General features: G+C 46.8%; 1 protein-coding gene and 2 long non-coding RNA genes across 13 annotated transcripts in view; 2 read left to right on the top strand and 1 right to left on the bottom strand.

Moving 5' to 3' along the window:
- TP53INP2 (tumor protein p53 inducible nuclear protein 2) overlaps positions 1 to 24,655 on the bottom strand; it is a 33,350-nt gene that overhangs the window by 3,402 nt on the left and 5,293 nt on the right. The window contains exons 1-4 of one of the 8 annotated variants that reach the window (XM_077872842.1): positions 4,319 to 5,039; positions 2,824 to 2,933; positions 1,104 to 1,278; positions 449 to 737 (exon numbers count right to left, since the gene is read on the bottom strand). In XM_077872842.1, coding sequence (XP_077728968.1) covers positions 449 to 737; positions 1,104 to 1,227 — 413 coding nt within the window. In that variant the 5' untranslated portion in view covers positions 1,228 to 1,278; positions 2,824 to 2,933; positions 4,319 to 5,039. Of the gene's footprint in view, positions 1 to 448; positions 738 to 1,103; positions 1,279 to 2,823; positions 2,934 to 4,318; positions 5,076 to 5,244; positions 5,702 to 24,655 lie in introns of those variants that run through there. The other 7 variants (XM_077872848.1, XM_077872847.1, XM_077872843.1 and 4 more) reach the window with 7 other exon arrangements.
- Positions 330 to 23,067, top strand: LOC144298235 (uncharacterized). Of its 4 annotated transcripts, none has more exons than XR_013365177.1 (3): positions 330 to 459; positions 16,488 to 16,653; positions 22,828 to 23,066. It is a non-coding gene; the product is annotated as an uncharacterized LOC144298235 (long non-coding RNA). The 4 variants fall into 4 exon arrangements; XR_013365176.1 differs by lacking the exon at positions 330 to 459 and adding an exon at positions 795 to 1,406; XR_013365178.1 differs by lacking the exon at positions 330 to 459 and adding an exon at positions 13,169 to 14,646.
- Positions 5,253 to 7,639, top strand: LOC144298233 (uncharacterized). The gene is made up of 2 exons (XR_013365173.1): positions 5,253 to 5,760; positions 7,396 to 7,639. It is a non-coding gene; the product is annotated as an uncharacterized LOC144298233 (long non-coding RNA).

Raw genomic sequence — 24,655 nt, 5'->3', positions numbered from 1 at the left:
CTCTCCCGCCAGCGGGGTGCCCAGTGCCCTTGTTCCGAGCCAGCCTGGAGACGCCTCCTCAGCGCCGACCCCTGCACCAAGTAAGCCGGACTGCGGGGAAGGCGGGGCTCCCGCTGTTCGGGCGCCTACCTGCGGTGCCAGGCTCAGGAAGCCCCCAGCCCTTCGGCGCAGCGGCCCCAGCCCCTCCACCAGCCCCGCCCCAAGCCTCGGGGCCCCGCCCCCCCGGGCCCCGCCCCGGGCCCCCCTCTCTGCTAGAGCTCCGCCCCCTCGCCCGCAGCCCCGCTCCTAGCCTCGTCCCCGCCTCCGGCCGCGAAGCCACGCCCCCGAGGCCCCGCCCCTGCGGCGGCGGGCGGGCTCGCTCCCGGGCGAGCTCGCTCCCCAGGCCCCGGTCCCGGACCTCCCAAACACGCCCCTCCGGGTCTCCAGGCCACGTCCCCGGCCCGCTCACCCTTCGCTAAGGTCGCCGTCAGGCAGGGCAGCGTCGGGGTGCGGGGAAGGGGGCCCAGGCTCCAGCACTATGGTGCTGCCGGTGACGTAAACGGACATGCTGGGGTGCTCGATGAGGAGATCCTCCAGGGGGCTGCTCTGGAGGCGGGCGGGCCCGGTTCCGGGCCCCTCTGCAGTAAAACAGGCGGGAGGGGTAACAAACCAGCTCTCGTCCATCAAGGAGGGCGCGGGCGGGGGGCGGCCTGCGGGGGCGGGGGCGGCCTCGGGGCTGGGTGGGGCCGCGTAGCTGTCTACGGGGCGCGGGAGGGGGAGCCATGCGGAGCGGGGGCGCAGCGGGGAGGGTCACACACACACCGGACACAGGGGGGCGGGGAGAGAGAGGGCATCGTTAGTCAGACCCGCAGTCCCGCCCGCCGCGCCCACGGGGCACCCACGGGCCGGGAGTCTCGACCGGCTGCCCTCGGACACGTGAGGTGTGGGCCCCAGCGCTGCGCTGCCAGGAGGCGGCCTGGGCTTTGCAGGGGACGGGGCCCTGTTACCCCGCCTTCGGCGTCGCTACCTTAGTAGGCCGGGGACTCCCCTTCCCCTCCGCTGCTCGTCCGTCTGCCCTTTCACCGGCCCGGGAATCAGAGCCCTGGCCCCGACCCAGGCCTCACCCGGCAGGTCAATGATGAGCCAGCCGTCCACTTCATCCTCCTGGGACACGAAGGCTCGGGGGCATTCGGGGTCCTCGGGGGGCGGGGGAGCACTGAAGAAGAGGCTGGTGAGGCGCTGGAACATGGCGGGGAAGCGAGGCGGCCTCAGGGGGGCGCCCTACGGCAGTGTAGAAACCTGGGAGGTGCAGAGAGGGCGTCAGAGCCGCCAGACTTTCGTCTAAGACCACCTCGACTCATGGCTGGGGACCCACCCCCAGCCCCCAGAGCGTCGTGTGAGTACAGCGGGGGAGTGTGCACGTGCTGGTAAGTCCGTCTGCTTTCAGGTTTTTCTATTTTCTGTGTGACCTTAGAAGTTACTTAACTTCTGTGTGCTTTAGTTTTCCCTTCTGTCCAATGCCAATGATAAAACACCTCCTTCTGGGCCCTTATAAGAGTTACATGAGCTAACCATAGTATCCTTCTCTGGGCTCTAATAAGAATTAAATGAGCCAAACACAAAGTGCTTAGAGCCATATTAGGCCACAGAGTGAGCATTCAATAAACTAATCAACTATTTATTATTATTATTATTATTATTATTATTATTATTATTATTATTGCATGCTCTTAGGGATATGGGAGGGGTGATACATATGACCAGATTCTATCAGAAAAGGTCTCCAAGCTGGACCTTGGAGTTCTCCAAGCAAGGAAGAAACAGTCCAGTATTGATTACTTATGATCATCATCATAATATAGCTAACATTCATGTGCTAGGTACTGTACTCAGCACTTTACATCACATTAACAGGTACTTCTCACAACTCTAGGAAAAGGGTCTAATTATTATCCTTTTACAGATAAAGAAACTGAGGGATCCCTGGGTGGCGCAGCGGTTTGGCGCCTGCCTTTGGCCCAGGGCGTGATCCTGGAGACCCGGGATCGAATCCCACGTCGGGCTCCCGGTGCATGGAGCCTGCTTCTCCCTCTGCCTGTGTCTCTGCCTCTCTCTCTCTCTCTCACTGTGTGCCTATCATAAATAAATAAAAAATTAAAAAAAAAAATTTTAAAAAAAAGATAAAGAAACTGAGGCTCAGAGAGGTAAGGTAACTTGTACAAAGTCTCCAGCTAATAAGACACAGAGGTTGGATTCAAACCCATGCAGTCAAATTCCAGAGGCAGCACCATAATTACATACTCCATTGCCTTTGCTGGATTAGACATTAGATTAGGCATTTTTAACTTGATGGCCAAGGCATTTTTCTGGGAAGAAGTTTTCATCATGATTTCTAACATCACTCCTTGACCCCAAAGATTTAGAACTACTGGAGCCTCTGAGGCTTGAATAGTGTTGGCTGGCAGAAATCCCACAGAACCACTACCATGTGATTGCACAGCTCTCATTTGTGCCTGTCAGACAAGGTTCTAAGATCCTATTCCCCTGGGCCCTCCCCCCTCTGACCCTCTATACCTAAACTCCTGCTCAAGGGCAGCATTCATGGCTAGGAGGAAGATCAGGTTCCTGGCCCCAGAGAGGCAGCAGGTCAGTGGGAGGTGATGATGAAGGGAGGGCCTGTCAGCCCCCAGCAGCCCTTAAGGATGAGCACTGAGGGTTGAACCAGGACCCAACCCCTCAATCAGCCCTTCCCTGGATGAAAATGAGGGAGGAGACTCCTTGCTCCAGGAATGGAGACACCAAGGAGGTAGCTATAGATCTGCCCTTCTCCCCACTTAAGCCTACCTTAGGACTAGGCCTGGCTAAGTGTCCCCTGGATGTCCCAAAGCTTGAGCCTCCACATCTGTCCCCCGAAGATGGTTGACCATTTTGCTACTGAGACACTCGTCACTTTCCTGTAGGGATGTTTCCACACTTCCTGTAAAACTCCCTGGGGGCATGTCCACTTTTCCATTCCGTGAAGGCATTCTACACTTATTGCTAACCCACCTGAAGTATTTCTATGCTTGTTGCTACCTCGACCGTTCCCTGGGTATGTTTTCACACTTGCCCCCAGAATCATCCAACCTCTATAAACTGAGAGTATTTCCACATTTGCAGACCCACAGTGGCCAGGCTCCAGAAGGAAGTGTTCCTAGGTTCTGGCTTTTCCGGTGGGAGATCTACAGAGATTATAAAAGCCAAGGCACCCCCAACTAGTGTCTGCCCAGCAGAAGTCACATATCTCAACCCATCTCTTAACCACAAAGAGTTAGTGACTCAGTTACCAAAAATCCAGAAAGTTTGGCCCCTCCTGAAGGAAGGGAAGATTGGAGCCTTGATGAGTCACACCCTCCTTGCAAAGACTGACTAGTTCAGTGAGGAGATGAAAGGGAAGTTCAGAGCTGGTGCAGGCTCATCATATTCACCTGGCCCATTTTACAACCTGAGAATCATAGGAAATAAGTCTATCCAAAGACACACAGCTAGATGGTGGCCAGGTACGTCTAGCCCCAGGTCACTAAATTCCATCCAGAGTATATACACAATCAGGAAAGCCTCAGCAAACAAGACCCAAAAAGATAATGATGCAGAGGAAATAGCGAAGTCAGAGAGGAGTCAGAACTTATCAAGTCACTCCTCACCTCAGAACCACTCTGCCCAGCTGTAAAAGAATTTGGAGTTCCTGACATCAAGATTCATCATGCAGTTACAACAACGCCCACTGTATAGCAGAACCTGCTCTGGGTCTCCTCAAATTATACACAGATTAAGGTAAAGACGGCTCAATGAGGGGAAGCTCCCTGCCTGAAGTCACAGCAATTAAGTGACAGACCCAAGAGTGACAGCAGCACCAGCCAGCCAGTGCCCGCCCCCTCTGATGACCACTGGGGGAGCCTCCCGGATTTTCTTTCCCATCTTTGCCAGCTTCCTGGTTCTCACATTCCCAGCCCTGCTCCAGGGAGAACCATTCCCTTTAATAACTACAGCAGCTGTGCCCAGAATAGCACTTGAGCTCCACGCCATGTCTACCCCACCCCATCCTTTAGCAAAGCCCAGGCTGGGATGGGGCTCCTGGCCCAGTCTTTGGGCCCATCCACTTGGAAAGCCAGCTCTCCTTCTCCTACTCCTTTGTCCTGCCCCTCTCTCTGTAATCACCAGTTCTATGTCAGGTCATGTCCTTCTTAGCTGACAATACTGGGAGTTGGGGAGGTAATAAAAGGCCAAACAGAGGGAATTCTCACACTCCACCCACCCCAACATCAGTCCTGGAGACACCCTGATGCAGCTAATGACTCACCCTTCTGTGGTCAAAACAGCTGGGAGGCAGCGATTTTATTGGGTCTGGGACTCCAGGGTACACAGTGAGGGTCAGGGCCACAAAAGGAGATCAGTCTCCAGAGACCTCCAGGAAAACGATCCAGGAATAAAGGGACCTAACAGCCCCATCGAATTTGGATGGGGCTGAGCCTAAGGTAGAGTCCCCAGTGTTAGGAGGATGTGTAACTCAATACTTGTTTTGAGTTCCTACTAGGCATGTGCCATGGCTAATGCATCTGTCATTCACTAAGTAGGCTTGCCTCTAATTGTCTTCACGACCTCAAGTAAGCAACTTCCCCTCTCTGGGCCTCAGTTTTCCTTCCGTGAAATGGAGTCTGAGACCCCTTGTTTGGGGGCAGGGAGTGCCATCAGCTAAGGCACAGCACACAACAGCGATTAGGAAGATGTTGTGGTAGTCCCCGGGGATGCAGAGTTTGGAGCTGGAGAGACGGTATTCCACCATCTGGCGCCGCCCCCGACGACCTAGAACTGGAGCTCTGGGCTGCCCCTGAACTCTGAGGACCCTCCAGCGCCGCCCGAACCCAAGGAGAAAGTATGGGATCAGAGGCCTGACCCCAACACCTGGGTTAGCCTAGGAAATTGCCGAGGCCCCTCCGGTCCTGCTGCCTTTCAGCGTCCCTCACCCGTGGGCCCAGCCCCGACCCAGCGCCTACTGGGTCAAGGGAGGACAGGCGACCCGAGCCGGGGGGCGGTGCCGGCCTTGGTGACGTCTCAATGTCATATGCAAATAGAGAGACGTCACGGTGTACCGGCGTGCGGCAGCCAATCGGGAGATGGGAGTGCAGCCCGGCGGCCGCCGGCGGAAACAAAGACCCGGGAGCCGGGAGACCGCGGGGCGTGTCTCGGGACGCGGGACCCCCTGGGCCGAGGCCGGCCGGGACTCACCTGGGGGGGGGGGGAGGGCGGCGGGCGGAGGGGCTCTGAGGTAGTTGTGCGGCGGGGCGTCCTGGCGTCGGCGCTGATCACAGGCAGGGCTGCATCGCGGGGGCTGGACGGGGAGACGGGGAGGCGGCGGGGCTCCAGCTCGGAAGCTCGCGGTTGCTGCGCTCGCCCGCGGGGCTTTGAGGCTGTGCGGCCGCTGCAGAGCTCGCCGCACAAATTAGAACGTTCAAACAGCTGATTGTGACGTCACAAAGGGGCCCGCCCGCCTCGCGTCACCGGCCGGCGGAGCAGTGGCCAATCCCAGGCTGCGGACACCCCCGCTCCCTCCCCCTCCAGGATTCGCTGGCTAGTGGCTCCTGCCCCGGAGCCCGACTCAGAGCCTCGGGGGGCCCTCCCGGGGAGGCCACTACTGGGACCTTCGACTCCTTGCTGCAGGACTACCCACAGACCTCTTCACGAGGAGGATCCCCATCTTCCGGCATTCTCTCCAGCCATCCCAGCGCCCTCCCACTGTCCCCCGTATCCTTTCGGTGGCATCCTCCTCTATCCTTGCCCCCCCATCTACCCTTTTGTCAGCTCCACCATCACGTCCGTGCACCTCCATTCTCCCCACCAACCTTCTCCCTGCTCTCCCTCCTCTTCTGTCTCATCTCCTCACCCTACACGTTATCTGCTTTTCTACTCTATTTTTCCTCAGCTGGGCAGGCTTGAGAGGTGGGGACGTCCCCTTTCCCTGGTTCCGGGGGAGCACCCAGGGGTGCAGAGGAATTGGCTAGGCTGACGGGAGATTTTGCAGAGTGGGACTCGGAGAGACATTGCCCTGGATTGAATAGTTCATCTAGAGACGGCTCTGTACTGGAGCGTTTACACTTTATTTAACCACGACTGGACAGAAAAGTGACAGGACAAGGAAATTTAGGCTCACAAATCTGTCAGTATGTGGATTTACTTTCTTTAAAAAAAAAAAAAGATTTTATTTATTCATGAGAGACACAGAGAGAGGCAGGGACACAGGCGAGGGAGAAGCAGGCTCCATGCAGGGAGCCCGACGTGGGACTCAATCTCGGGACTCCAGGATCACACCGTAGGCTGAAGGCGGTGCTAAACCGCTGAGCCACCCGGGCTGCCCTTTATTTTCAATAATTCATTCAACAAACATTGAGTATGTGCTATTGCTTCCACCAGACCACTAGCTGACATTCACTAAATACTGAGTGCCAGGCACTGTGCTATAGCACTTTATATGTTTTGATCTTCACAACAACCCCAGAAGTGAGTATTATCCTCGTTTTGCAGTTGCGGACACAGACTCAGAGAGCCTAACTGACTTCCTACAGGTTGCAAAGCTATAATAAATACCAGAATCAGGATCTGAATCATAGTTCTGGCCCCAACCCTCTTCACTCTCTGCATACATCAGATTGTCTAAACCCCAGAGTGCCTCAGCCTCCTCCGGGAAATCTGGGGCCCAGTCCTGACTGCCCCAAACTTGCGTGTGGCTTCAAACAGGTCATGTTACCTCTGTGGGCCCCAATTTCCTTTTCCATTAAATTTAACATATCTGAGCTTCTAGAGAGTCTTTCCAAAACTCAACCCTCAGGCTTCTGCCAATCCCAGATTCTAGACCTCCAACTTTCCCAATGCCCTGGGAAATTCTTGAAGAGAGACCACAAATGTGCATCCTCTGAATCTCCAGGGCCAGAGGTTCTACGTTCTCTCTCAGTAGAGTAAGACTAGTGGGGGTGGGTCTGAGAGCTGCCCATCAGGCCCAAAAGGAGGCAGGGAGTAAGCTAGACGGGAGCTTCATGTTCTAGTGATAAAATCCTGTCCCAGCCTAGTCTGAAACTCCACAGGGACTCCTAGAAGGAGCCAGGAAATAATACCCAGAGGTTTCTGAGGGGGGAGGAGAGAGAGCAGGGTTTTGACCTTTGGAGTGATGTCCCCAAAGTGTCATTCTGTGCAACCCTAAGCCTCTGCTCTTTACAACCACTTCCTGCTAACCTTATATCCTCTCTTGACCTCGTTACTGACTTAAACAAAATAAGCCCTAACACGCCTCTCCCATCACACCGTTTCCCTGTTCTAAAAACTGCTGTGGCTCCCGAAGTATCACACTCAACACAGCATTTGTGAACTTTCCTAAACCAGCTCCAGCTCTCTCCAGCTTCCTCCCCACTTCTACCTGCAGCGTGTGCTAATGTCAAATTCCTGTTTCTTCAACACTCTCCCAAAGCCCCCAGAGCCCAGGATGCCCTCTTCAGATCTTTCTGAATTTATATATTTTCTGTCTTTGGGACTCTACTCACCCTTTCTTCCTCTAGACAGCCTTCTCCACCCTTATGTCCAGAGCTACCTTGATAGACACTGATTTATTTGTTCAATAAATAAGCAGTGGTGATGACTGTGTGTGTGTGTGTGTGTGTGTGTGTGTAGTGTATCTTCCCAAATAGATGATTGGCATCCAAAGGGAGTACGTAATCTCTGTCCATATACTATCCCCACCCACCCTATGCTGGGACTGACAGAGTAGACTCTAAACAAAAGCTTAGCAATTACAGCTCAAGACAGTTGGCTGGTAGGGGATCCCTGGGTGGCTCAGCGGTTTAGCGCCGGCCTTTGGCCCAGGGCGCGATCCTGGAGACCCAGGATCAAATCCCATGTCGGGCTCCCAGTGCATGGAATCTGCTTCTCCCTCTGCCTGTGTCTCTGCCTCTCTCTCTCTCTCTCTGTGACTATCATAAATAAATAAAAATTTAAAAAAAAAAGACAGTTGGCTGGTACAGGAGTCTTCACCTGGACCCTCTACCCTGGTATAAGAAGCACTCTATTGGGACACCTGGGTGGCTCAGTGGTTGAGCATCTGCCTTCAGCTCAGGTCGTGATCCCGAGATCTGGGATTGAGTCCTGCATGGGGCTTCTTAAGGGGAGCCTGCTTCTCCCTCTGCCTGTGTCTCTGCTTCTCTCTGTGTCTCTCATGAACAAATAAATAAAAACTTAAAAAAAAAAAAAAGCAGCATTCTATTGGGCACAGGATTTTGGTCCTCCAAGTCCAGAGAAGGGGCTCCTAGCTTGTACTCTGATAATCCTAAATGACCTGGATTCTGCTCCTAACCTTAGCTGAACCACATGTATAGGCTGTTAGGGCAGATCCCAGTCTTCCATTTCTCTGTGGAGTCAGAAGGACCTATGGAAGTAGAGGGTTTCAGCCCAGTGGAGTCCTCTCCTGGAACCCCTGGACCCATCACTCTCCACTGCAGATTTACTATCAGGGCTGAAGGACACCTCAGATCTTAATTCATCCAAACTCCTTATCTTATAGTGGAGAAACTGAGGCATACTGAGGCATAAAGAAGTCAAGGCACCTACTTAGAATTATAGAGCAGCAGAGACATCTACTGATCCTGGTTGGCAGGCAGTGGGGAGCTTAGTATGCTGGGATCCTGGTCTAGGCCTGAGGGCTGTAAAAAGAGGCAGTGGGCACCATGCTAGGGGTAATCCTGGAGTCTCACTTCTAATTAGGAAGTGCCATTGCTGGATAGACATGGAATCTACACATACACATGAAGGCATCCATGTACAAACATACACACATGTGCACATGGGCTCACACCCATGGAGTTAACAGATGCCCAAACCCTTCCAATTCCTGCTCAGATATAAGCACCTGCCCAATTTTATGGGCTCCAGGATTGGAGGTCAAGAGGCCACTCTTCTATTCCTGTCTGGGCCTGGGTTTGCCCTCACCAAGCCCTGGGGGCTCCCCAATGGCTTGGCGCCCCCTAGTTCAAACGGCAGAGATGTGTCAGCCTGGGTGTGTCCTTCACGAGACCTTGCGTGTACTTGAAGGTGTGTCTGCTGGAGAACCACCTCACCTTTGGTCTCTCCTCGCCTTTCCCCTCTCAGGTTGAGGGCAAGGCTGAGGCAAAGACCAGTGGGTAGCTTGGAATCTGAGTCAAAACCCGGAGCCCTGATCACTCTAGAAACAGAGCTTTCCCTTGCCCTTCATTAGCCCCAGAACTACAGTTAAATGAAAATATTAATTATGATACTATTGGGATTTCTGTGTGCCAGGTACTATTCTAAGTCCTTACCTGTGTTTTAATTAACCCTCACAACAACCTACTCATGTAGATAATATTATTCTTTCCATTTTACTGGTGAAGAAACTGAGATAAATGGGGAAAAATTTAATTGGTAAACCCGGTTAGGGCAGATATAATTCCCCAATTCTCCCCACAACAAATTGACCTATACCTTAATCAGGGGCCATATCCCCAGAATTTTTATTCAAAAAGGGTTGTTGTTCAACTCAGAAGTGGTTAAACTGAGGGTGGTGTGTGTGTGTGTGTGTAAGAGAGAGAGACAGAGAGAGAGAGAGAATACCATGAAAAAGACCTTGGCCAGATTGTCAGTAAATCCAAGTTTCAGTTCTGGTCCTTTCCTGGGCTCACTGCCTGGTGCCCTGGGCAAGTCAGTTTCCCCATCTGCAAAGTGGCTGGCCCTGCACTTCCTAAATATTACCTCCAGTTCCAACCTTCAAGCAGCCAGTTGTGTTTGTTTGTCCTCCCTGGAGGAGGGGATAGTCAGGACAGAATCCATTTCAGGAAGAGGAGTCAGGTGACAGGAAGTGAAATATCCAGCTTAGTTTTTGTCTACTTAACCGAGGTGTGAGGATGGGGTGGTGACTTAGGGGTTCAAGTGTGGACAAGTACCCAAGTGAGCTGCTCTGGTGCAAATGCCCTGCATGAATTCCCACATTTAGAACTTTTGAAGGGAAATGGTTGCATCCCTCCAGCTTTGAGGCTGGGAAGGAGAAAGGAGACAGTGGGGTTCTCTCCTGCTGAGGCAGCCACTCTTCTAGGAGCAGATGGGCTCCCAGCAGCTCAGGCCACTGCCCTTGCCTGCTCACAATTCCTCCTTGGCTCCCTCCCATGTCTAGGCTGAGGCATGCTCTCACAGTACCTGGTACACAGTAAACATTCAGTAAGTACTGACTGAACGGGTGAGTGCAGCTGCCCTCACCCACTCATTTAGCCTTCTCTGTCAACACACACACACTCTTACACCCTCTGCAAATGACCACACTCCAAACCACCACCAGCTTTCTTGCTTGCAGGATTTGCTCTTGCAGTTTCCTTGGCCTAGGGAGCCCTCCCCCACCCCTACCTAATCTTCCTGTGTCTAGACTCTCTCTAATCTCCAGGATTAATGTAGTTAGCAGCTTATATTTATTGACCATTTACTGTGTGCCTATAACTTTCCAAGATGGACATTGTTGCTATCCTCATTTTCCAGATGAGGAAATTGAGACTCAGACTCCTGAGACCCAAGATAGTGTTTCTGTGTATTCAATTCTGTCTAGAAATATTGCATGTACCTCTGTGTACACACAATAGTAAATAGCATAAAAATTATAAAGCCTCTGTGGGGAAAATGTACAGCATTTTTCTTACCTAACATGAAAACATTTTCTTGAGTAACAAACACTACCATCAACATAGGAGCAAACCGCCATGTTGTGGAGATGGCCACATGACAAGGACCCAGGAGGGGCCTCTAGAAGCTGAGAATGGCTCCCAGATAACAGAGAGCAAGAAAATAAGGATCTCATTAATATGGGCTGCAAGAAGAGGAATTCTTCCAACAACTTGAGGGAGTCAAGAAGCCAAGGTTTGCCTGTTTCAGTCTTCAGATGAGGACACAGCAGGTCAACACCTTGATTTTCCCTTGTAGGTCCCTGAGCAGAGAACCCAGATAAATTGTGCCTGGACTTATGACATATAGAACTGTAGTTAATAAATGGGTGTTGTCTCGGGCTCCTACATTTATGGAAGTTTGTAACACAACTAATAGAAGACTTCTACACATGCGCTGTAAAGTTTTTTGCATGAAAATTAAGAGGCAGCTTGAGTTACTAATCTTACTCTATCTAGTACATTTTACCTTAGTTTAAGCATTTTTGTGAAGCTTGTAATAGTGCTATAAATGGGAAGAAATCGTTTTTTTCAATATTTTTGTTTTGCCAAAATCATAGAGTTGAAATTGAGTAACTTGATTATATAGGATGCAACTCTATATATATATATATCAGGGTATATATATATATATATAAGCACTTCTTCCATGAAGCTTTCCAAGATCTCTTTGGGAAGAAGTAACCTATCCTAGCTCAGAGCTCTCAAAACACATTGTCTGTCTGTCTCTTAGAGCATTACACAGTTTCAACTAATTCACCACACTCAGGAATACCTAGCTACTCTCTGGGAGACAGACATCTTTTCTATACTTGAGAATCTTCTTCAGTGTAAACAGAAACATAATCAGAAACATTATAATACAGGGAGAGGGCAGCCCCAGTGGTGTAGCGGTTGAGCACCGCCTGCAGCCCGGGGGGTGATCCTGGAGGCCTGGGATCGAGTCCTGCGTCGGGCTCCCTGCATGGAGCCTGCTTCTCCCTCTGCCTGTGTCTCTGCCTCTCTCTCTGTGTCTCTCATGAATGAATAGATGGAGTCTTAAAAAAAAAAAATTATAGGGCAGCCTCGGTGGCGCAGCAGTTTCGCGCCGCCTGCAGCCTGGGGTGTGATCCTGGAGACCCGGGATCGAGTCCCACATCGGGCTCCCTGCATGGAGCCTGCTTTTCCCTCTGTCTGTGTCTCCGCCCCTCTCTCTCTGTGCCTATGAATAAATAAATAAAATCTTTAAAAAAAATTATAATACAGGGAGATAAGGGCTATGGCAGTGGGTAGGACAAGATGCTAGGGGAATAAAAAAGAGAGAGAGAAAGAGAGAGAGATTCAAGGAAGGCTGCCAGGAAGAGAGGACATCTGAGGTAGGCTTTGAAGGATGAGTAGAAGCTTGCCTTGGGGCAAATGGGTTGAATGGCCCAGAATATGGTTTCAAATTAGGAGCCTACACCCTTGTCTTGACTCTGCTTCTGACTTTGGGTAACTCTGTCCCTCTGTGGACCTCTGTTTGTACAGTGAGGGTATTAATGGGGAATTCCTTTGCCTGCTCACCTGTTTTCTGCCCATGGCTTTTTAAGGAGAGTTTTATCTTGTCTGACTGCTCTCTTTTGAGATACAAAACTGGGATAACAAGGATGACAGAGACTGGATGGAAAGGCAGGAAGGAAAAAAGAAAAGCAAGGGTGTGGGTAAGGGCCTATGGGGGACAGTTTTGGATGGAAGTGACAAGTTTGGTGAGTGAGTGAGAGGCAGCAGTGTGGCATAAGAGGATTAATAAGAACACAGGAAATTCTAAAGATGTTCACATAGATTAGAGACCCCTTGATGTCTTTCAAGAATTCTAAGTAATAAATAAATAAATAAATAAATAAATAAATAAATAAATAAATTTTTAAAAAAAGAATAAGTAAATGTTAGAGTCATTTTTAAATTACTTTTGGGAGTTAGATGATTGTCCTTGGACTTAATACATTTTAATTAATTTCTGTAACGGTTAGAATGCATACAATTCAAAATCCCAGAGAATAAAAAGATATAGGTTTCCTTCCCATTTCGGCCCCCAGCACCCTTCGATCAACTTCTGCTCCCCCAGGGGTAACTGCTATTATGAGCTTCTTGTGTGAACTGTCAGTAATATTCTTTGCACACACATATGTATATGTATGCACGTATGTATATGTATATATGACCTCCCCATTTTGAGCACAAATGATAGCGTACTGTGCATACTGTTCTGAAATGTGTTTTAAAAACTTGTTGAGGGATCCCTGGGTGGCGCAGCGGTTTGGCGCCTGCCTTTGGCCCAGGGCGCGATCCTGGAGACCCGGGATCGAATCCCACATCGGGCTCCCGGTGCATGGAGCCTGCTTCTCCCTCTGCCTATGTGTCTGCCTCTCTTTCTCTGTGTGTGACTATCATAAATAAATAAATTAATTTAAAAAAATTATAAAAACTTGTTGATATAACATGGAGATCAGTCCCTAATAGTACTTACAGAGATGCTTCTTGTTTGTTAATATTAAACTACGTAGTATTACATTCTATCAAAGTAAGGGTAGATTGAAGTTGTCCATTCAGTACTCTATAGCTGAACATTTACTTTGTTTTCAACCGTTTGTCCTTTATACTGCAGTTCTTGAATGTGACATTGGAGGCTAAGCCTAAACCATGTAGGGCCCTGGGATTTACTTGGGTTATGTAGATATTTGAGCTCAATGGTGTCTTTGAAAGATACTTATTCATTCTCTGGATCAAGCTCTTCCCACCACCCTTTCCCTTGGTTCTACCCACCCTACCTTCTGGGCCGAGAGTAGAAGCCTCAGCCCTTCACCATAACCTGCTCTCTGAAGTCCTCAAAACCCCTTCTACTCCATAAAATCTTCTTGGCCTGATTCCCTTGTTTCCAGCCAAGAGTCTGCCACAAGGAGCTTTGGGCAGAAAAGCCAGGAATAGAGACTCTGATTAGACTGGAAATATTTATTAATCAATTCCTGGACTTGCCTGGGGTCTCCCTGCTTATTTTCCATCTGCTTATCTGGTTTTCTGTGGATTTTGTTCTCTGTTTCTGCCAAAGGAGTTGTCTGGGTCTCTGTCATAGGGCAGGACCTTACTTGTGAGACTTAAAAAAAATGTGCATCTAGGGATCCCTGGGTGGCTCAGCGGTTGAGTGCCTGCCTTCGGGCCCAGGGCGTGATCCCAGTTTGGGGATCAAGTCCCATGTCAGGCTCCCTGAATGGAGCCTGCTTCTCCCTCTGCCTGTGTCTCTGCCTCTCTCTGTCTCTCATGAATGAATTAATAAATAAAATCTTAAAAAAAAAAAGTGCCATCTTGTAGAAGAAACCCTTCCACCTTTAATGTAATTGCATGGAATAGTTATTTAGAGATCATCTAGTGCAGTAAGTTACAGATGAGGAAACAAGCAGGGATGAGGGAGAAGTGCTAGCCCAGGACAATCAAATGAGCAAGTAAAAGGGACAGAACAGAAGTTTGAGGCTTCTACTTCCAGTTATTACCTCTTCACCCTCTTCTTCAAGAGTTCAAACTCCGTCAACCTTTATTCTTTCAAAACCTAGTATAGGGATCCCTGGGTGGCGCAGCGGTTTGGCGCCTGCCTTTGGCCCAGGGCGCGATCCCGGAGACCCAGGATCGAGTCCCACATCAGGCTCCCAGTGCATGGAGCCTGCTTCTCCCTCTGCCTGTGTCTCTGCCTCTCTCTCTCTCTCTCTCTCTCTCTCTCTCTGTGACTATGTGACTATCATAAATAAATTTAAAAAAATTAAAAAAAAACAGTATATAAAGGTAACAGAATTGCAGTATATTCGAACAATGGACTACTACTTGGCAATAAAAAGGAAAAGCCATAAAACCTGCAAAAAATATGGATGAGCTTCAAAATATGATACTGAACAGAAGAAACCACATGCCAAAGAGTACACATCATGTAAGTCCATTAGTGTGAACTTCTAGAACAGGCAAAAGTAGTATGTATACTGACAGAAGCAGATCAGTAGCTGCCTATGGATGGGTGGAAGAACTGATACAAAGGGGAGCAAAGGAACTTTCTGGAGTGGCAGAAGAGCTCTATATTTTGACTGTGGGAGTGGTTCCATGGTGTCAAAATTCAGTACACCTCAACAAAGTTGTTTTATTTTTTTTAATAAATCTTTTTTTTAAGATTTTATTTAAAATAAAATAAATAACAAGGGATAACACCGGGGGCTGCCCAACAAAGTTGTTTTAAAAAGAAAAAAAGGGGGGCGGGGGAGGCAGCCCCAGTGGCCCAGCGGTTTGGCGCGCCGCCTTCGGCCCAGGGTGTGATCCTGCATGGAGCCTGCTTCTCCCTCTGCCTGTGTCTCTGCCTCTGCCTCTCTGTCATGAATAAATAAATAAAAATCTTAAAAAAAAAAAAGAAACATTAAAAAAAAAGAAAGAAACATTAAAATAGACTTACTCAATTTAAGAAAATACAAATGTGGGGCACCTGGGTGGCTCAGTGGTTGAGTGTGTCTGCCTTTGGCTCAAGGTGTGATCCCAGGATCCGGGGATCAATCCCACATTGGGGTCCCCTCAAAGAGCCTGTTTCTCCCTCTGCCTACGTCTCTACCTCTCTTTCTGTATCTCTCATGAATAAATAAACTCTTAAAAAAAAATACAAATGTGACCACTGACACAAAATACACAAAATCAACATTGACCAATTCATTCGAGAAGGACAAGTTTAGCAGTTCATAACCCTTAAGCCAGATGTTTTCCATCTCTGAAGTGATGTTGTCACACATTTTGGTCAGAACACCATTTTCTTTAGACTTGTGTTCAAGAACTTCCTCTGTTTCATGACAATCATTCCTGATTTGGATTGGACTTTAAAAAGCTAGTGACTAGGGGCGCCTGGGTGACTCAGTTGGGTAAGTGTCTGCCTTCAGCTTGGGTCATGATCTCAGGGTCCCGGGATCGAGTCCCTTGTTGGGCTCTCTGCTCAGTCAGGAGTCTGCTTCTCCCTCTTCTGCTGCCCCTCTCTCCCATTCATGCTTGCTCACTCACTCTCTCCCTCTCAAATAAATAAATAAAATCTTTTTTTTTTTAAAGGAAAGACTAGTGACTAATACCTCTTTCCTCTATATCTGGGTGATTTATTGGCTCAACAGATTAATTTTTCTTCTGCAAGGGCCTTCACAGCTTTTCCATTCTGTGTTCAAGAAAGAAAAATTATTTGTATAAATATTAACAATCATGGCTAATGTTTATTGATTGCTTTTTATGTTCTAGGAGGTATTTGAAAGGTTTTTCATGTAATATTTCTTTTTTTAAAGGAAGGTCTGTATTTTTTTTTTAAGATTTTATTTATTTGAGGGATCCCTGGGTGGCGCAGCGGTTTGGCGCCTGCCTTTGGCCCGGGGCGTGATCCTGGAGACCCGGGATCGAATCCCACGTCGGGCTCCCGGTGCATGGAGCCTGCTTCTCCTTCTGCCTATGTCTCTGCCTCTCTCTCTCTCTGTGTGACTATCATAAATAAATAAATAAATAAATAAATAAATAAATAAATAAATAAATAAAATTCTAAAAAAAAAAAAAGATTTTATTTATTTGAGAGAGAGAGAGAGCATAAGCAAGGAGGAGGGTCAGAGGGGGAAGGAGAAGCAGATTCTCTGCTGAGCAGGGAGCCCCATGCAGGGCTCAATCCCAGGACTCTGAGATCACGATCTGAACTGAAATCAAAAGTTGGATGCTTAACCAACTGAGCCACCCAGGTGCCCTTATTTTTATTTATTTTATGTTTTTTAGAGAGAGAGGTTGGGAGAGAGGCGGAGAGAAAGGGAGACAGAGAATCTCAAGCAGACTCTCCACCAGTGCTGAGCTGGATGCAAGCCTGACATGGGCCCAGTCCCAGGACTCTGAGATCGTGACCTTAGCAGAAATCAAGAGCCCACCAACCGACTGAGCCACTCAGGTACCCCACGCTCATCTGGTTCTGAAGTATGATATGGCATTGACAATCAACATGACTCAAGAGTGATAGTGAAGCCCTTTTGCCTCAGGATCCCTTCCTCACTGGTACCAGAAATTCTACCATTATTGCTTCTTCCCTCACAACATTGCCATCTTTAGATGCCTCATACAATACAACTAGTTGGGGCACCTGGGTGGCTCAGTCAGTTAGGTGTCCAACTCTTTTTTTTTTTTTAATTTTTATTTATTTATGATAGTCACACAGAGAGAGAGAGAGAGGCAGAGACATAGGCAGAGGGAGAAGCAGGCTCCCTGCACCGGGAGCCCGACGTGGGATTCGATCCTGGGTCTCCAGGATCACGCCCCGGGCCAAAGGCAGGCGCCAAACCGCTGCGCCACCCAGGGATCCCAGGTGTCCAACTCTTGATCTCACCTCAGGTCTTGAACTCAGGGTCATGAGTTCAAGCCTCACATTGGGCTCCACACTGGGCATGGAGCCTACTTAAAAAAAAAAAAAGAAACTAAAATACAACTAGTTGAGAGAGCAGGACACTAAATCCCTACATGTCTGGTTGAATGGATTTTTCTTTTCTTTTTTTTTAAGATTTTTCTTTTTTTTTAAGATTTATGTATTTATTTATTCATGAGAAACACAGAGAGAGAGAGAGAGGCAGAGACACAGGCAGAGGGAGAAGCAGGCTCCATGCAAGGAGCCTGATGTGGGGCTTGATCCCGGGTCTCCAGGATCACACCTGGGCTGCAGGCGGCGCTAAACTGCTGCGCCACTGGGGCTGCCCTAAGATTTTTCTTAAAATCTTATTTATTCACGAGAAACAGAGAGGCAGAGACATAGGCAGAGGGAGAAGCAGATTTCCTGTGGGGAGCCTGATGTGGGACTCAATCCTAGGACCCAGGATCATGACCTGAGTCAAAGGCAGTTGCTCAACCATTGAGCCACCCAGGTACCCCAGAATAGGTTTTTCACTGCACTCTCCACTGAGTGGACTAAAAGAGAAATACAGATTGGGAGGTGGGAAATGGCAGGGCAGGGCGTTGAAGGAGATGAACAGAGAAGAAAAAAGGTTGGAGCCAGATGTCCCGGTTTTCCTGGGATGGCCCTGCTCAACCTCAAATTGATGGGGCCCTCTGGAAATACAACCCTATAGCCAACTGGCTCTGGTTCTTAGCCCAGAACTCTGGGGACAGAGAGCCAAGTGGGTGAGAGGTGACAGGAGGGGCTCTTTTGAATAATGCTGGGAGTAGCTCAGGTACCTCCTTCTGAGCCAAGGTATCCTTAGGGAAAGGCAAGTAGAGACAAAGTATGAAATGCATCCTTCTCTGAGAAGAAGGAGAGCAGCCTTACTCTTTTGCCTTGGGGTGGTTGTATTCTATCCAACTGAAGTCTATTTTTAAAAATTAAAATGTATTGGGATCCCTGGGTGGCGCAGCGGTTTAGTGCCTGCCTTTGGCCCGGGGCGCCATCCTGGAGATCCGGGATCGAATCCCACGTGGGGCTCCTGGTGCATGGAGCCTGCTTCTCCCTCTGCCTATGTCTCTGCCTCTCTCTCTCTCTCTCTCTCTGTGTGACTATCATAAATTAAAATAAATAATAAATAAATAAATAAATAAATAAATAAATAAATAAATATATAAATATAAATAAATAAATAAATAAATGTATTTTAAATGATGCAACAATTTATATAAATATTGTATAAAATCCAAACAAATGTTATAATTTAAAAAATTATAAAATTCAAACAAGATAAAGTTAAGGTCCTTTGACCATCCCTCCAATTCAAAAGACCTTCCATCACTGCCCTAATTTGGAGTATATCCTTTCCTTTTTCTACACAACACGCATATATATATTTACATATAGGAAGCATTCTGTTTCATTGGGTTTATTTTACTTCTAGTTTTAGAATTATGCTTTATATTTTTTACTTACTTAATTACAGGGCCATAGTTCAAAATTCCAAAGGTTCAATAGGGAATAGAATAAAAATCAGATGTCCTTCCTTCCCCTTTTTACAACCATCAAGTCTCTTCCCTAGAAGCAACCACTAATTCGAGTTTCCTGTTATAACTTCCAGAGGTATTCTATGCAGTTAAAATCTAACATATACATATACACACACATATGTACATATACTACATTGAATATATATTATACATTGAATATATTGAGTATATATTCAATACATATATATGTATATTTCACACAAATAGGGACACTGTTCTGCACCTTGTTTTTTTCACTTTACAATATATCTTGTAGACCTTTCCTTATCATTGTGGAGAGCAGCCTCATTCTTTCTTATACATGCATAGTATTCCATTGTATGTATGCCTGATATTTCTCTTTTCCCCTGTGGAAAGAAAGGTCATTCTCAATATTTTATTTTTACAAACAATGCTGCAAGTAATATTTTTATCCATTACTTTGCATATTTATTTGTAAGATGGATACCTTTTTTTTTGTGCGCGTGCATGCACACACACGAGAGAGAGGAGGAGAGAGAGAGAGAGAAAGAAAGAAAAGAGCATGTGCTCATGCACACACAGTGAAGAAGGAGTGGAGGGAGAGGGGAAAAGGGAGGGACTCCCAAGCTGACTCCCCGCCAAGCACAGAGCCTGACTTGGGGCTATATCTCATGACTCTGAGATCATGACCACAGCCGAAATGAAGAGTCAGACACCCAACTAACTGAGCCACCCAGGCACCCCAAGATGAATATCTGCTACTGGGGATTAGTAAGGTGAGATTATTTTAAAAGTTTCAATAGTATTTTAAGTGTTGATTGATATTACCAAATGGCTTCCAGGATGTATTGATTTTTTTTTAAGATTTTATTTATTTATTCATGAGAGACACACACAGAGAGAGGCAGAGACACAGGCAGAGGGAGAAGTAGGCTCCATTCCATGCAGGGAGCCTGATGTGGGACTCGATCCCAGGTCTCCAAGACCACACCCTGGGCTGAAGGCAGCGCTAAACTGCTGAGCCACCCGGGCTGCCAGGATGTATCAATTTTTACTGCTTATAAATTGTTTGTTTGCTCATTTCTAAGTAAATATGTCATATTATATACTCTGTCCTGAACACTCATTTTTCACTCAGCAATATGGAGTTCTACCTATGTCAATACACATAGACACATAGATCTACCTCATTAAAAAAATACTGTTTTACAGTTTCCTGTTGTATGGCTATAGGTAGCTTATTTAACTGTAGATAGCTTTTTTTTTTTAAAGATTTTATGTATTTATTCATGAGACACACAGAGAGACAGGCAGAGACATAGACAGAGGGAGAGGCAGGCTCCCCCCAGGGAGCCTGATGTGGGACTCAGCTGGGACCGGGATCACGCCCTGAACCAGAGGCAGATGCTCAACCACTGAGCCACCCAGGCATCCCTGTCGATAGCTTACTGATGGACATTTTGGTGATTTTCAATTTTTTGCTGCCACAAACAATGCTACAATGACTATTCTTGTGTGAATAGAACAGATTCAGAGAAATGATTTATAAGACTGATCGGTATACATATTTCAAATATCAACAAATGCTGTCAAATTGTTCTCCCCAAATGTGCCAGTTTAGATTTCCACCAATGGTGTATGAGAATTTTAGATTTACAAATGGAAGTGGCCTATGAGCTTCCTTCTGATCATAGCTTAAAGTTTCAGTTATCTCTGGGATCATCCAGGCCCTGAGCTCCCTTCCACAGAATGTGAGTGGACAAGCTGAGTGTTGGGAAGAATGAACACAGACTAGGGACAGTCTGTCTCTCATTAGCCAGGAGGTCACCTAAGTAATACAACCTCTCCAAAGCAAAGGCTTTGGGAGAGAGTGAGCTCCTCGTCACTGGAAGTGTCTGAGTGAAGGTTTGGTATCAACAAACACTCTGAGCATTTATTCTGTGCCAGATTTTGGGCTGGGTGACTTGACTCAGAGATGTGTCAGACCCATTTCCTGCCCTCCATGATAATCACTGAGAAAATAGACAAGTAAATGGTGATAATTCTGTCTACTAAGTATTGAGTTGGACTTCCTTTTCTGACAATATCTGGTACTTCCTGTTATAGAACACATGGAAATCCAGAAACAAAAACAACAAACATCCTTTTAAATTCACAACTGAACCTGCAATAGTTCAGGTTTTAACAGTCTTTTAGGGAGATGAAAACTTGGGCTTACAAAAAGTTTGGGGTTGGAACTGAGACCCTAGAAGGGCTACCCCCACAGTGAAAGATTAGAGTAGAAGACAAACTTCTGACTACTAGCAAAGGAGACAAAAAGAATATGTGTCCATCTTGACCTTGTCTTTGGTTGGAGGAAAGAAAATATCTCCCAAGAATTTAAAACCACATGCCTGCCCTCGAGGAGTCTGGGTTCATATTCATATCACCTGCAAGTCTGTGAATCCCCAATGCTGAGAAATTAACATAAAAGGAGACCTACTCTAAAACCATCTCTCAGATGCCTAGCAGGAACAAATGCAAATCCTCTTTGAATCTCCCCCACACCCAAGTGCAAGGTACACAGAATTCCTGTATATAAAGTTCTTCCAAATAATTAGCTAATAATCCACAAGCAAACAATCCACCATAAGTAAGATTCAGTAGACACAACAAATAAGACTGCCAAAAACTTCAGACACCAGAATTATCAGACAGTAATTATTAAGTGCAGCTTAGAGGCAGCTGTTAAGTGCTTTGAGAGTATAGAGAAATAACTGACTCCTAGATGGAACCAAAGTCTTCAGAGAGATGGAAACTTGAAGAATGGGTCTTGAAAGATAAGTAGGACTTTGCCAAATGAGGATAGGTGCTACTTGGGGTAGCCAGTGGGATGTACAAAGTAGAATGTACCAAGGAAATGACTATTGATCCTTTAGTTTCTCAAGTGTAAATAGGGCAGAAAAGTGGGATGAGACAAGGGAGGTAGGTAGAGGAAGAGATCATACTGGCTGTCCTAAGGAAAGCCAGTCAAGGTGTTTTTTGTTTTGTTTTGTTTTGTTAGTTTTTAAATGTATTTATTCATTCATTCATTCACAGAGAGAGAGGCAGAGGAAGAAGCAGGATCCACACAGGGAGCTTGATGCAGGACTCAATTGCAGGACCCTGAGATCATGACCTGAGCCAAAGGCAGACACTCAACCACTGAGCCACCCAGGTGGCGTGCCAGTGAAGGGTTTTAAGTGAAGAGTTAGTGATATTCATTTGTTCATTCATTCATTCATTCATTCAACAGTGGACATCAGATATAAAGAGTGGGTTGTAAAATGGAGAGTAAATGCAGCAAGAGATCAATTAGGAGAGTATATTAGATCTCTAGGTGAGATATGCTGGTGGCTTAGACCAGGGTGGTGGCAAGGAGATGGAGAAGAGTAGGTTGATTTGACCAATGTTTAGGTCAAGGCTTGAAGGTAGATTGTATATAAGGGATGGAGAAGTAGGAGGTGTCAAGGCTGATTCCCAGGTTTTTGGCTGAGCAACTGAAAGATGGGTGGTGCCATTCACAGAGATAAGGAATTAAGGAGGAAGAATGAGTTGTTAAAGGAAGATCATGAGCTCAGTTTTAGATATTTGGAGTTTAAAGTGGCAATATCTAGTTTGATACAAACGTCTGAGTATCAATAAGTGAAACCTAGGCTAGAAATAAAGATCTGAGAGTCACCAAAATATAAATGGTGATTAAAGCCAGGGATGTATAAAGCCTGTTGTAATGAAGAGGAACTTTTGATTGCAAGGTAACTACGGATCCAACTCAAACTGGATTAAACTAGAAAGGAAATTGGGTTGAAATGTTTAGCAATAATTGCCTTCAGGCAAGGCTTCATCCAGTATCTCAAATAATGAAACTAAGATCCAGTCTTCTTAATTTTTCCGAAACACTTCCTAGGAGTTGGTTTAATTCTTGACAGTCTCTCTCTTTGTGATCACGTGCTAGTGTAGGGAACCGGCTTTGTCTTGGCACCCTGGAGGCCTTGCATATTCACGTAGGCCATACAGGCAAAGGTTTGAAAAGCTTATCTTGACAGACTGCCTCATGACCTTCCCAGAACAGGAGAGGATGTGAGGCTTATAAGATGAGGCCATCTTCTACTTGTTTCCCTCTCTCCCCTGGGAGGCTGTCCATGAGACAAGTTTTCTTACTGTTTCCCAGGTTCGAGAGGCTTATGGAACTTTCTGCTGCACCTTATTCAGAATGGACCTGCAGAAATATACAACCTGTTAAGCGAAGTCTAGAGCTGGCTCCTCAACCACAGGGCACCCACAAGTTTTGCTGCAATTGCTCAGCCCCTTTTGATTCAGTATCATCCTTTTTGGTATGTAGAACAAAGATCCTGGGGAGCTGGCTTATCCTTCTTGCTGTGTATGTAAATAATAAATTATTTAAATTGAAAAGTGGCTCATTGTATCTTTACCTGTAGAATAAGTTAGGCCTTGGCCTTGGCTTTGCCATATCTTGTCTTTTTTTTTTTTTAAAGATTTTATTCACTTAAGAGAGAGCACAGAGGCAGAGGGAAAGGATGAAGCCGACTCACCATTGTGCAGGCAGCCTGATGTGGGGCTCAATCCCAGAATCCCAAGATCATAACTTGAGCCAAAGACAGACGCTCAACCAACTGAGCCACCCAGGTGCCCCTTGTCTTGCACATATAAACTGCCAGCTGCTTCTGGGTCTGGATGTTTCCACACTCAAACTTGGCAGAAAAGTAAAGACTTCTTTCCCCAAATGGCTGAATTCAAACTTCCAGAATTGAAGTTTGTTTGTTTTTTTAGCTCTTATTGACCTGATTTGGGTCATATGCTCATCTCTGAACCAATCACTGGGGCTAGGAATTTGGAATGTATTGGTTAGTTTGAGCCATTTAAAGTTCATTCCTGGAATGGGGTTGAAGTCAATCCCACTCAAACCACATGGCTGAGGATTCAGTGTCCTATTAGGAAAGAGGGGAAAGGAAAGGTGGGATGGAAGCCAGGAAATGGCAAGCAAAGACCATTATCCCTATTTTCTTTGCCAGAGCAAGGAGGTCTGTGCATATTTGGGGGAAGGGCAGGGAGGTCTGAGTGCATGGTTGTGGAGGGTATGGCTCCTGAGGCAGGAGAGGGATTCAGAGACAGGAGGCTGAACAAGAGGAAGCCAATCTTTAGCCTTTGGGTTGTAGTTCTAGTTTATACCTTGGTCTTGTTTTCCTAACAGGATGGCCTTTGCAAGGGTGTACATTTATGGGTAGGGGACAGGAAGGAAATTGAGAGAGCTGGAGGCACAGTCCCGGAAATCTGTTTTTAGGGCATTATAAAGGCCAGATTTCTGGTTCCTTTTGGGCCCTTACAACACTGGAGTGCAAGGGTTGAGGAAGGAGCTGGTGGGGGTCTCCAGGAACAAGTGACAGCTAGTACAAGAGACAGATGGTGAGAACTCTGGTTTCTGGACCCAGTGCCACCCTGATTTGCTCTGTGATCCTGGGGCAGGAGCTGCTCTTCTCTGAGACTTCACTTCCCAATCTGTACAATGATCTAGATCAGGCCTTTACTATTTTTTCAATCTTAAGGATGCCTTCAATTATTTTTCCTACATGCCACTGCCTTCCACTTACCCTATTTACTGAGTTGTTATTGTTCATTTTTAAGTTTTTATGTAGTTTGTTTTATGGTGAAAAATTTATACAAATATAGATCGAGCCAATGCTGTATCTTTACTTTTTCCTTTTGTTTTTATAGCAACCTTTTTTTTTTTTTTTACTCTGTTCTTATGTGTCTTATGCTGATTTTCTTGAGTTCTTTACTTCTCATCCAGGCCATATCTTGCAAATTTATGTTTGGGTTCATTTCTCTTTGCATGATCCAAGAAATTATAAATTTTATCTGTTTTGCTATCACCAAGGTGGGTTCAAGTCTGAGGACAAAGATAATTGTCTGGTGTGTTTCTGTACATTTTGGTTAGTTTTTCTCAAATTTCTGGCTTAGGTACTATTGCCTTCCCAGGG

Source organism: Canis aureus, chromosome 26 (genome assembly GCF_053574225.1).
Source record: "Canis aureus isolate CA01 chromosome 26, VMU_Caureus_v.1.0, whole genome shotgun sequence".
Taxonomy (NCBI): domain Eukaryota; kingdom Metazoa; phylum Chordata; class Mammalia; order Carnivora; family Canidae; genus Canis; species Canis aureus.
The sequence above is the reverse complement of the archived record's forward strand: the minus strand, read 5'-3'. Positions and strand labels throughout refer to the sequence as shown.